The sequence below is a fragment of the Narcine bancroftii genome, chromosome 8 (genome assembly GCF_036971445.1).
Source record: "Narcine bancroftii isolate sNarBan1 chromosome 8, sNarBan1.hap1, whole genome shotgun sequence".
Classification (NCBI taxonomy): domain Eukaryota; kingdom Metazoa; phylum Chordata; class Chondrichthyes; order Torpediniformes; family Narcinidae; genus Narcine; species Narcine bancroftii.
Window position 1 is genome coordinate 135,036,515 of NC_091476.1, and position 13,801 is coordinate 135,050,315.

The 13,801-nt window shown below is 42.2% G+C and overlaps 1 protein-coding gene across 7 annotated transcripts in view; it reads right to left on the bottom strand.

Annotated features, from left to right (window-relative positions):
* Window positions 1-6,899: 6,899 nt before the first annotated feature.
* The window catches only part of ncam1a (neural cell adhesion molecule 1a), a 443,331-nt gene continuing 436,429 nt past the window's right edge, over window positions 6,900-13,801 (bottom strand). For all 7 annotated transcript variants that reach the window (XM_069894934.1, XM_069894928.1, XM_069894927.1 and 4 more), the window contains one exon: window positions 6,900-9,247. In XM_069894934.1, the coding sequence (XP_069751035.1) occupies window positions 9,148-9,247 (100 nt within the window). In that variant the 3' untranslated portion in view covers window positions 6,900-9,147. The remainder of the gene's footprint in view (window positions 9,248-13,801) is intronic.

Genomic DNA, 13,801 nt, shown 5'->3' on the forward strand with positions numbered 1-13,801 from the left:
AGTTTACAGATAAAGCCTCTGACTGGGATGACTCTTATCGAGCAGGGATAAGGAGTCACTTTAAGAGAGACATCCCAACGTTGAGTGACATCAACGAGCTCTTCATCCTGGTTGACACCATTGCATTTCACACACTTTATAAACAGCTACTATGAGCAAAGATGATCACTGGTGAAATGTGGTTTATGTGGGTACTTTGGAGAACATTTAATTTTACAATTTTAGGCTTACTTTTTTTTTAAACCTATTTATTATTTACCTTGTTAAAAAAAATATTTCCTTGATCTTTTTTTGCTGGTTGCTTGAGGCTGCCGGTTGATTGAATTCCGGATACCATGGGATTTACTGTATATAGATTTCACTCTACTCATCTCTTGGAGTTTTTGAAGGTGCACAGGGAGAAAATATAGTATACTTGCTTCATTAAAGTCCATGCAGACAATGTCTACCACCCTGCTATCATTGATCATCTTGGTCACCATTTGAAATAAAATCAAATTGTGGAACACAGTTTCCCATGCACGATGCCACGCAGACTAACCCAATGCAGAGCTTCCTTTTCCCAATGCACACAGATTCAGTGTTTCAGTACCCATTCTGGTAACTGATCAACCAATGATGTTCAGCATGTAGTTCCCTGGAGAGTGTTTGCAGCTTTTCAGAAATAAAGGTCAAACATTTGCCACCCTCTGGTCTTCTGGCATTTCACTGATTGATCGCATACTTTGATGTACGTATTAGAAAAGTGTATGAGAAACCAAGTAATGCCAATATTCAAAGACTTCAGCATTCTTGTGCACAGACACTGAGGGTCGATATCAGTTCTGCAAGTGATTTGGGGGTGGGGGGTGGGGGAGCCTTCGTTTTGCAATGGGACTTGAATACAAGATTAAGGAAGTTTTAGTGGATTGTACAGCATCTGAATGAGGCCACATATGGAAAACAAGCGCAATTCTGATCATCTTTCTCAGTTGAGGGAGTGTGAAAAGAATGGATTAAAAATCGGTCAGAGAATAGGATTTGTCTGAGGATGGGTTGAATGTCTTCCTCCTGTCATGTGGAAATACAAAAGCCTTCTGAGGACATAATGAGCAGAACAGATAAATTGAAACCTGTTGGTTTACTCTATTTCAGCAACCTTTGATGAATGATCACTTTAGGGGCTATTAAACAAAATAAAGCACAAAGGATTGGGTGAACAATTCAAACATGAATTAAGCATTAATTGTCAAACCCTTCATCAAAACTGAGAATGCAGATGGGAGAGAGTCAGTATAATAGGGACGGGGTGGAAGGGGCAAGACAGGGGCGAGGAGGGTTTGGTGAACCAGGGAGGGATGAAGGATGATAGACAGATGGGGATGGTGAGGGGTGGAGTTGGGAGTCAGAGGCAGTTCATTGGCAGGTGACAAAGGGAGAGAGAGGCAAGAGAAAAAAAATGGATTGGACGGAGGGAGATAGATTTACAGAGGGGGAACCAGGAACACCTTTTGAGAGTGATGAGTGGAACTTGATTCTCCAGCATAGTGGTCACATTGACCAGGATCAGTCAGAATTGGAATTGTCGCAAAATTATACACATTAATCATCCATTTAACAGGTCATCAGTGAATTACTATCACAGCACCGCAGGCTCCACATCTTTTAATTATCCTTAGTGTAATCATGTTAATAAGACAATATGCCTGCCATAACAATTATTTAATCAAGCACCATGCATATTAGATCTTACAAGCTGAAAATAGAAAATATTGCAAATTGGTCAACGGGTGGGTCAACACAAATATCTGTGCTCAGGGAGAAAGGAGCAGAATGGCTTTAGGTTCTGGCCCTTTCTTCAAACCAGCTCTGGATACAAACTCATCAAGTGGTGCCTGAATTTCTGCTTCACATGGATTGGAGATACACTTGCCCAAAACTTGTTTTGAAAAGGGAGATACGTGGCATCATGCATGGGAAACTGTGTTCCACAATTTGATTTTATTTCAAATGGTGACCAAGATGATCAATGATAGCAGGGTGGTAGACATTGTCTGCATGGACTTTAATGAAGCAAGTATACTATATTTTCTCCCTGTGCACCTTCAAAAACTCCAAGAGATGAGTAGAGTGAAATCTATATACAGTAAATCCCATGGTATCCGGAATTCAATCAACCGGCAGCCTCAAGCAACCAGCAAAAAAAGATCAAGGAAATATTTTTTTTAACAAGGTAAATAATAAATAGGTTTAAAAAAAAAGTAAGCCTAAAATTGTAAAATTAAGAATAGTAGGATTAAAGGAAAGTGGTGACCCTGTGGAAATCATTATGTCCACCGTGGTGCTGGTCCCACCATCCAGCACTGGTCCCTCAAGCCCACATTGAGATAACCTTTAAATATGATGAAACTTCTACCTCCAGAACTCAGAGAGATCTCAGAGAGATCCAAATCTAAAATTTCACCCACAGTCACTGTTTCTAATTATTCTTGCAAACTAGAATATTAACTGTGCAATGTCCAAAAGTGCCCAGAAGTGACCGGCTGGAGAAATGCAGCAGGTCATCAGTAGGGAAGTGCCATGCATCCCCTGTATGGAGTATGACCTGATGCATTTATCCAGCGCTTTGATGCATTGCACTCAATCCCAGCATTTGTAGAATTTCTTGTTGAAGAACAGTAACTGTGCTTGTTCTTGCTGACTGGTCAAGCTGAATATTGAGCTAGAATCTTTGATCCGCTGTGAGAAATCTTTTCAGAGGACAGAATCAGGCATCCAGAACACTCTTTAAGAATGTGTTTGAAACAAGTGTCTGAAGCTGGTTTGAAGAGACTGGAGCATTTCCAAAATAAGGAAGAAATCATCCAGCTATGAGAATGAATGTTGTCTATTGTAGTTCCATCATTGGTATATTGTAAATGGAACCACTGACATTTTACTGTGGAAAAAATAAATTGCTGCTCTGCCTTCAAAAAGCTTTTCCCCCTCATTAACATGAGTTCAGTGGTCAAAACATTTAAATGACCTCAAGAAGCCATCAATAACCTCAGGTTAATCCTTTCATATTGCAAAGAACAACACAGTAAAGAGTGCCACTTCTACTTTCCCAGATGCACACAGTGTGGAGTTCGGACAGTGGAAATATACTCCACCTTACTCTTGCCTGCATCGAGGCAAAAATGGTTTGACAATGTCACTGGTAGATCGTCTGGAAAATTCTCAAGGTTCTATACAACCATCAGGCCACTTCAAAAAAAGAAAGAGTCCATTTGATCCATTACACCTGGATGGAATCTTGGCACCCAATAATCCTTATCCACAGCCATCCAATTGACATGAAACTTATTATAGAATCTTCTTCCTTCACATTTGAAGGCAGCAGATCTGAAGTCATAGTGAGGGACTCAGTCTTCCTAATTAGCTTAATAGATTCCAGGTTATGAAATGCAAATGTCAAGAAGTCACATTCCTTCCAGAACCTCTCCACCCCACCCCCCGCCCAATACACGTCAAGAGCTGATATTGCACATGATGTGAAATTTTAAAAAAACTGCAGCTGCCAGACATCTGAAAATAAAAGTTGAAAATGCCAGAAAAACAGTTGGTCAGAGAGCACCTGTGGAAGGAAATGGTATTCCGGCCAGACACCACACAATGAGGAAATCTATTTTTGGATTCTCTGCCATTTCCTTCAAGCTCATCAGCTTCTGGTGGCAACTTACAGCCTCTCTATAAAGATTGCAAAATCAGAACTTTGTTACTTCATATCAATACCTGTTTGTTCTTGTTCACTTGCTTACGGCTGTGTGCAGCTTGGAGAAGGTAGAGACCACTGTCATAATGTCCAAACGGAACCTGAAGATATTACTGCCATGGGGTTCCTTTGTTAATCCTCTTTTTGGTCACTTGTTCAGGGTCTGGTGTACCTTCCTGTCATGGACACCACACAATATCCTTCCTGTAAACAACGTACCTGTCCACTGACACAGTGGCATGAATTCCAAAATCTCTCCTTCGGCAGGCCCCAGGATCAGTGTGTGCCAATGGGACGGAGAGGAAAGAATGCTTACCAAGGGACATGATTAAAATGAGGCTCGGCAGTAGCTTGCCCTACACACGGGAATCTCCAGTCACAAGCCTCACTTCCAGTTAGAGTAAAACAGCATCATAATAGCCATGCCTTGAGTCATTGGGTCAGACATCCTCAAAAGGAACTCTCTGTACATGGTCAGTATGAGCTTTAGAAACAGCTGAAACTACTTTTTTAAGTCCTGTCTTTCCTGACAGTATTCCAAAAACAAACATAAAAACTGCAGACGCTGAAATCTCGTGCAACCAATGAGAAGCTGGAAGCATTCAGCAGGGCTGGCAGCATCCATAGAGAGTAATGGACGGGTTACGTTTTGGATCATAAAAGGGACTCAGTCAGAAATGTTGACTGTCTGAATCTCTCTATAAATGCTTTGAGACTTGCTGAGTCCTTCCAGCCTCTCATTGTTTGCACTTGTAACCCAAAGTGACATTTTCCAAGGTTTTAGCTTAGAGGAAAACATTTATTTTCCCAACAACCAATTGCTAGGTAGACAAATACATTTATTCCTTCAAATGAAGACAGCTTCAATCATTGTGGATGTGTGTGCTGCAAGCCAATTCTGGAGAAGAGCAGAGTACAGAATACTTGAAAATGTTCTGGTAGCAAATTGGGACCGAAGTGAAACCTGTAGATGAGTTTTGTGGGTTGTAATTTCAATGACCCTGATAACGAGGCTGAGCTTAGAGATTATATGGCTCAGCAACCTCTATTTGTATTAAGTTCTGGATTCAACTCCACTCCAGGATTGGAACACACAATCTTTGTTTGCCTTTCAATACAGACTAGGAAGCGTACTGCTCTGTCAACGTGTGAATATTGGTCAGGATGGAACACTGAGGTGTTCCAGAGCAAAGTTAATGGAAAAATGAGTTCTCCATGCATTTGGCCAAGATCAGCATTGAGCAAATACTTCAAAAAGGGGGTTGATGAGTGACTCGTTTCAGTACATTGCAATCTGTCTGGGCACTGCTCCAACATCCAGCTGCTTGCAAGGCTTGTTACAAGTGAAGCACTCTGAATTGTTCTGAAGAGCACCAAACTGAAAGGCTTGTATCTCTATAGCACTGTTCACATCCCCAGGGCATCCCAAACTCATGAGCATCTTTCAGACATCTAGTCACAATTATAATAAAGGAAATGCAACATCCAATGTGCATACGAGATCTCAGGCACAGAATGGGAGTATGATGATCAGATGTAGCGATGTTCAAGGATAGACATTGACCTCAACACCTGGAGATCTTAGTAAATTGGAGGAGCAGCATCTAATTTTCTCTTAGCACTTTGCAGCCAGATGGCATTATTGTTGACTTCTGTTTTCTGCAAGCCCACTCCCCATTCTCCATTCCTCCTGTTCTCCACCCCCTTCCCTCATCCATTGATTACCTCTTGCCTATGGGACTGTGCTCCTCCCTCTGCCCCTCCTCCCCCACCATTTTGTTCAGGCACCTGGCCAGATTTTGTCCATACCTTGATGAAGGGTTCAGATCTTTGCTAATACTAAGCATACTGTTTGACCTGCTGAGTTTCTCCAGCATTGTACTTTTGCACCTGAAGATCTCCAGGCTCTTGTTTAGGCAGAGAGAGGGCTATTTCTGTCCACTCAAGGGAGCAGACTTCAATTTAACATGGAATCCCAAGGAAAATGAAGGACCAGAACAATAGCCATCTATGGTCAGGTTTCTGAGATAGGCCTGTGACATAACTATTTTGTATATGCCCTGGAATTTGAATCCGTCACCCTTACATCCTGGGAGCACTTTCCAGGCAATAGTGCCGTCACAGTAGAAAGGTGTGTGCGTGTTGGCAGCCACCTATCATTTTACTCCCCCAGGACTATATTGAATTCAAGAAACACCATCGGGGATTAAAATCCCAACTCTGTGCCTTCCATTGTTGTTTATGGATGTCCTTTCCCTCTTGACGTTGAGACAGGATGGTCAAAATTTTGAATATTATGAATTTTTCCAAAATCCAAAATGACGGTAGAGTGTGGCGAATGCTTTGCGATGCCTGCAGAACACGCAAAACAAGAATTTTCACTGCATCTTGGTACATGTGACAATGAATCAAACTCAAGGCCAACTGCAGTTGACATTGCTCCTTGCCTCCTTGTCTGTTCCTCTTTCAGCCAGTTTACCGGATTCTGCACCAGTCTCCACTGCTTAAATAATACGATGGTGCAAAAATAAAAATAACGACTAACATTTTAGAAGTTCTCCTTTAAATTGTGTCCCCGTATACTGACGGGGAGATAGTTGCTCTTGCAGTGGTTGGTATCATCTCTAGGATGCAGAGCAGCAACTCACCGAGACTCCTTAGTCAGCACCTCCCAAGTCCACCCCTTCTGCCAGCAAAAAGTGGAGCAAAAGTACAGGAACATCACTGCCTGTAAGAGGTCCTCTGAACCGCATGTCCTAATAGTTCCTTCATTGTCGCTGGGTTAACATCCTGGAATTCCCTAACAGCGTTGAGAGTACACCCACACTTCAAGATCTGCAGTGGTCCAAGAACACAGCTCACTGCCACCTTCTTGAAGGCAAGTAGGGTTGGGCGATTAAATGCTGGCTCAACCTATGAAGACCACATTCCTTGAATTATACAAAAAAAAAGGAAAATACTTTAACATCTCTGTATATTAAACATTGTGATTTGTGATGTCTTTTCCACTGAGATAGGTTAGCTGGGACCACAATGGTTGCACCTATGAGGAGTCATTCCCAAGATTGATTTCCCAAATGCCCGACCTGAGCCAACCTATCTTCAGTCACAGCTACCAATTCCCTTGGCTGATGGGGAAAGCTAGTCTAAAACAAGGACACAGCAATTCATCATATTTTGTAATTTTTATTGAACACAAGTATCTGACATAATGCAAAGTCAAAAATCTTGGTTAGTAGTCAGTATTTACACCAGTGATAGTGGAAAAGTGGTTTAATCCCCACTCAATAAAAAGTTCTGCAATAGGAGAGAGGGTGCTAAGTGCAGAGTATTCTGGTTAGGGGTGACAGAGGAGGCTCAAGACTTTAGTCCTGCTTGTGATCTACAGAGGAGGTGCAGCTTTTGAGTTTATCAGTTCGAGGTTATTATCTGCTCAGGGCACAAGGGCAGAGCTTCTCCTCTTCTGCACTCGCCAGCTGGTGATTTTCTGCGGGAGAAAGTCACAGGTGGAGAGCCTTAACTAGTGCACCTCCCATCTTCAGGCAAAGCAATAAAGGGGTTCCTTTGAAATGCATTTTTTTTAAAACTAGAAGCAACACAGGAGAAAATCATCTGCCTTAAGAATTACATTTGAAATTTGTTCATTGATACAGTTCAGACAACATTTATTCCTTTTGCTACGAGATCATTGCATGCTTGCAATTATCTGTGTAAACTTGGTCCCATGACAATGCCAGCACAAATATTAAAGCAAGTGACAAGTTAAATGTCGCTCAATAATGATATTGGGAAGGGCTTGATTTAAGGCAGGATTGGAATAAAAATGGCATTATTTTTGCTGTGTTGCTGGAGTAGTAAACAAAGTCCAAAAATTATCTGTTGCAGCCTTGTCACATCTGAACAGAGGCCAACCTTGGTGATCAAATGCCTGGTTTAGTAGGTGCCCCCAATGTCATCCCTAAAATTGAATATATGCAAACACTTGAAGCAAATGACAAGACCAGTATTTCACAGTTTGAACTTACAAATTTGCAATGCGTTCATTACTGGACTGAGACTGCACACAAAATTAAAGGACATAAAAGATTAATACCCCATTGGATTGTGCTAATGGGGAATGCTCCCAGTCTAACCATTTTTAAACATTACAGGCAATAAAAGTTATAACACATGGAATTCATGCCCAAACAGAGTTGCCTCACCTTATTTCTGTTTAAATTTACCCACCCAGTGACGGCATTATCCCACACAATCTTCAGAACTACCTGCTACACCTTTCACAACCAAGCTATGTTGAGTTTCTTTGAAATACTAATGACAAAAACACACTATAATATTCACGCATTCACAGTGCACAAGCTTGCATTTAAAGTTGAAGCAATGCTTCCAAAACAGAAATGAGCTACATAATGCCTTTCACAGCTGCAAGAATGTTTTGCAGCAGAAACAAGCAAGAACAATTAACATAAATGTATATCAGACTTTAATGGCATAAACTGGTCTTAATATGATGTGAAACCAGATGGCATAATTCAGGACTTTAATTCTGACAGCAGATCAGATAAGCAATGTATTTCTAACAAAAAGGTAACGGGAAGGTTACGTCAACACTTCCATTCAATAAAAATATAATGACAAAAGCAAGCTAAACTATCGTCATTTTGAACAGGCTTTGTAAAAAAAAACAAATACAAAGCCTGTACATTTACATACAATTAGAACAGGTAAAGGTTAAACAATTATGGTTTGCAGTCTTAAACCAATAAACACTGAAAATAAAAGTTGGCAAAAATTAATATTCCTTTCATAAAATTGAATACTGCAAATTGAAATATACTTCACATATGCAAATTTACAAACCTTCTGTTTAGTCAAAAGCTAACTCAGGATCAAAACTTGCAAATAAAAAAAATATAAACATAGGTTAAGATAGCAATGCTTTGTGCACATAATGTATTGTCTGAACAGTGAAGCAATCACATTTCTAGCCTTACAACAGTAATTTATAAAGCTGTGTTTTAATCAGTATTCTTAACTTTGAAAAAAAAAGGATAAAAATCATTTGTGGCTGTTTTTCCATGTATGTACCGAAAACTTGGTTTAACTTGAGAATCTATAACGTAGGAATAAACTGAAGGCGTTTCTCAGTGGTTTTCTAACTGAAGGACTCACACGTTATCTACAAATCACAATCCTTACTAAGCGCAGTGAAAAATGATAACTACAATTAAAGTACCCAGGTAATTTTCTTTACCAATTTTAGTCGCATGGTCAACCCCTTAATGAAAGAATTTTACAAAAAGCAAGTGTGCCACAATTGATCCTCTTCTGAGCTGAAGTCTACAAACAGGAAAACATGTTCAAAAATAATAAAAGAAGACACCAAAGAGGAAGTGGTTTCTGATTTGTTTTGATCATGCTTTGCTTTCGTTCTCATTTGTTTGTGTGGCTTCATTTGGAACCGTCTTTACTTCTGATCCTTCTTGCTTGGGCTTCTCCTCTAAGGGGACCTTCCTGTGAAGCAAAAAAGTGATTAAGATCATGAATAACCAGGAAATGGCACCAAGAGAAAGCACCCAGCAGGGGTATCTTGCAGCATATATTCCACTGGGGTGACGACCATTGGTACATGAAACTAAACTTTGATGGGAAAATTGTGGAAACCTTTCCTTGTCATCAATTTGCAACTTCTTTCCTTCATCAATGCAAACTAACAATACGTGCAACCAGAAAGATATCACCATGACTCACTACTTTCTGTGGATCTTCAAAATTCCTTTGGGTCTGAACAAGGTTGATCCCCTAATTAGGGAAGAATTAGGTCACATTTTCAACATTTGTCACTTTGCATGCATTTATGCTGAACGGTTTCACCAAATATACAGAACGGATTCCAAAGAATAAGGCACCCGAGCATTCTCTCCCAAAAGATAAACTGAAGCATAAGCATGCTTAACAGATGAAAGCAGCACAAGAGAGACTGGAAGAAATCGTGGCTATGGAAACTGCACAGATGGCAGATAATAAAATAAATGAAGCACCTGCCAGTTAATGCAATCAAAATATTGGGCTGTTTTACCATCGTTTCACTGTGACCCAGGGAGAGGGGAATTCTGAATTCCAGATTACTGGAAAACAAACTTGAAACTAGCTGAATATTGCCAGTTCATTACATTTTCACAGAATATAATTAGACAAAGGTAACCACTCCCAACCTGCTGAGTTGTTCCGTAAAGACAGCAGAGGTCCACTTTTGTTTGCATCATTGATATCTGTGACTCCCATCGGGGCTGTTCTGGAGGAGTTGGGCAGCTGGGGGCCGCTCAGAGGAGGCTTCACATTGCACTGCTTCGCTTCCCCCACAAGCCCATGCCCATGCCACCAGCTTCACGGCAGCTAATTGAGGAGCAGGGACGCAAGTGGCTGGAATGGCCAGCTCGGATTGCTGCCCCCAGCCTGAGAGTTGAATTTCCCTTGTGCTACGGTACGAGATGTGACCTACGTTCCAATTGCTAACGATCCCATAACTCATTTTCCCTGAAAATGACCTTCAAACAAATTGTCCACAAAGTAAACATTTTGAACAACGTTTCCAATTGAGATCACTTGGTTCAGAGTTGGACATGCCGCCTCGCACTTCCAGTTCGTGTTCATCTTCCACATGGCCGATTATCTGAATGTTCCCAGAGTCTTTCTGCAGCACAGTTGGGCAAATCCGGTCTCTCCTTGGACGAGATGAAGGGAAGTCTTAAGCAGATCTCAGTGTGGAAGGCCTACCCACATTCTTGGATCATTGTGACTCTGCACAAGGTGCCTTCACTAATGACTGGATAGGCACCAGTGGAGTCATCGGGATGGGGGACAAGGAACTGTCGTGCAGAGCCGGTTCATGCTGAAAGAGCTGCTATCAGTCAGGGCCCCCAGGACAACGCTAAGTAAACCTGGCAAGATATTTTCTGGACGGCTATGAACTCAGAGTTCACATGAAGAGACTGGTCAGTCCATCAGGACACTAGTTGAATCTTGTTAGTTCATTGCATTTTTCTTAGACTACAATTGGACAAAGATTATTATTTCCAACCTGGTAAGCCTTCCTGAGAAGATAGCAGCGGTCTATTTGCAACAAAGGCGTCTATAGCTCCCATTCGGGGCTCCACACATGCAGTGGCTTGGTCTTCTTCTTCCGTTCTTATACCAGGTGCTGCAGTAGAAATGGCCGCGTGGATCATCAGACCCTGCATAGTGACCACCTGTGCACAGGAAACACACTGGCACTGCAGGGGTCCCATGTCTTGCCCAACCCTGCATCAGATTCCCTTTTGCTCCTTGACATTCCATTGAAGCTTCCGGGGGGGGGGGGGATTCCCAGCTCCCCGAGCATCTCAATGCACGGACACATCTGCCTTTGTTAGCTTCTTGTCTCATCAGAGTGTCCACAGCAGAACCTGTTCAACTCCCTCCTGCATCATTGTCCTCGGTCATCTCCAGCAGCCGTACTCCACATTCAGTTTTTAGGGATCTGAGCTGGTCATTATGACTGAAGAATCCAGAAATGGTTTGTTCAACCTCAGGGTGAATTTCTTGGGCTATCTGAGCAGAAAGGGTGGGGTGAGGTGCACCTCCCACAGAAGACAGGGGTTCCAATAAATGGAGGGGTATGGGGGTGGGGTCTTTGGAGTGAACCTTCCATAGAATACAGGTTCTAAAGGATGGAGGGGTGGGGGAGGGAAGGGGAGTTTGGAGTGAATCTCCCACAGAAGCCAGGGAGCCCAATTGATGGAGGGCAAGAATTCCATTATCTTTCACCACTGGCCTGAGCATCAGTTATGGTCAGTCCAATAATGGTCAGCACTCCACTCTATGTGGGACTAGGAATTGTAAGCAGGATTTGTCCCTTCTCCTGCAGCTTCTAGTTCTGTAAGAGAGAGTCACTGATGCTGGAGGTAACATGTTTTCATGTCTGATTAACTAACAACCTGCAGAGGCTTGTGAGCTTTGTACCTGCCCTGAGTGGTTTAGCAGACAGAAATTCAGCTTGACTGACTGTTACTGAGTATTCGGACTGTGGAGAAGCCTAAAGCTAGAGATACAGTCGATGAGTTGCAGTATTAGATGTGTTCACTAATCTTGACTCTCATGGTCACTAAACTTCTTATGACAGGTACATTGGTCTTCAGAGCATAGTCCCAGAGATCCGTATCAGTGGGACTCAATTCCTTCTCAGCTTACAGCTGGGAATCTTCTGGCTGTTCGCAGGTGAAGGCATCTTTCCTCCCACTTCTTCTGTCAAAGCCCTGAATGTAAGTGCAGAGAACTCTGTGGTGTCCGCTCACTCCGTGCTGCCTTCATTTTTCTGTTCTTCAGGTCTGATTCATTTAAAAGATAATAGTAGCAGATACAGGCTCCAACTGGAGGAGGACAGGTGACCTTTACGCAGACCTGAGCTATTCTGACATTGGACACCTGCAGGTCCAAACTGGCTGGAACTAAAGTGAAGAGGCACCTTGGATAAACTTCTGCCTGCAGTGAAATCTAGCAGTGGACAAACACCGATCACTAATGACAAGGGTGAACAACAACTGGATGTCTCGTCCTTCTTCCAGTCCTACCCAAAATGAAGCACCAAGAAACCAGGGAATTAATGCAAAGTTTTAGGGTTACTGCATTGCAGTGTCTGTGAGTGCTCATTGAACCTTAGGATGTATTTGTTCCCACTTTGCAGAATTAATTTACTGCGAAGTCCTTGCACGGTGGATGTGAGGTTCTGAAAGATGCAAGATCATTGCAGTAACTGGCCAGAAGCAAATGGAAAACAACACAGACCACTTTTAAAAAAAAATTCTGAAACTCCCCTAAAGCAGATATCTCTGTACAAAACACATGCACAATGAATAGGAAACTCATGCATGAAACTTGGTCATTATTCCGACACAAAGACAGCGGCCCCTGAGGAAGTGGGGGCTGTGAAGAGGGCCGCCAGAGAGATGTTCATTGACAGGTTTACAGGAGTGCTTGTGCCTAGAATCTCCAGCATTGAATCAGGATTTTCAAAATCAGCCAGTGCTGCAATCAATTGAAGAACAAAGGAGTAGATATCTGGGTTTGGTCACTGTAGTTAATTGTTGATAAGAATTAACCTTTGGTTGTACCAATCACCACACATTCAACATCAATGGAGCTGACTGTACAATCAGTCAGCAATAGATTCCTCCTTATAAATCTGACAGAAATAACCAGATTAATTTTTACTGGATTTTTAAAAAGACAAATTAATTTCAATGGTTTATGAAGAAGGATATCTGAAATAATTTTGAAATGAAAATGGGGCAGCATGGGGAGTGTGGTGGTTAACACCCATCACTATAACAGTGGCAGTGACCCAGGTTCGAATCCACTGCTGTCCGTAAGGAGTTTGTACGGTTCTCCTGTGTCTGCATGGCGTTCCGGTTTCATCCCGGGTTTCAAAGATGTATGGGGCTAGTGAGTTATTTGGGCAGCGCATGCTCATGGGCTGGAAGGATCTATTACCGTGTTGTATCTCTAAATTCAGACCGGGACGGGAGAATAAATCAAACTGATGTGAAAGCTGCAGCTCCTGACGTTAGTGATTAGTTTTGACACTGGTTTGCATCCGGTGATGGTGATGCTGGTGCGTGCTGTAAGGCTGCAAACTCCTTATCCCTGGCTACGGAACTATGGAATGGAGCAGTCAGGTGGAGGAAGGGAGCAGAGAGCCAGTGGCATATTCTCCATACTGACAGACAAATGTGAGACTATTCTCTGCAGAAAGTCCTGCTTGAGAGACTGTAGTTTACAACCCAACCTGCTGTTCCCACTGCAACATTGAACAAGCGTCACATTGAAGAAGGTGCCATTGTGATCCTGTTTTTCAGTCAATGTAATATATCCTGTGGCACTCTTTGGAAAGGAGTAGGTGGGAAGAATTTCTGGCAGTTTTAAAGAGAGCTGGATGGGCTGGGACTCTTCACCCTGGAGCCTATAGGTGACCTTACAGAGATTTATAACTTCAAGAGGGGAACAGATAACCTTTCCTCAGTGTAGTGGAGT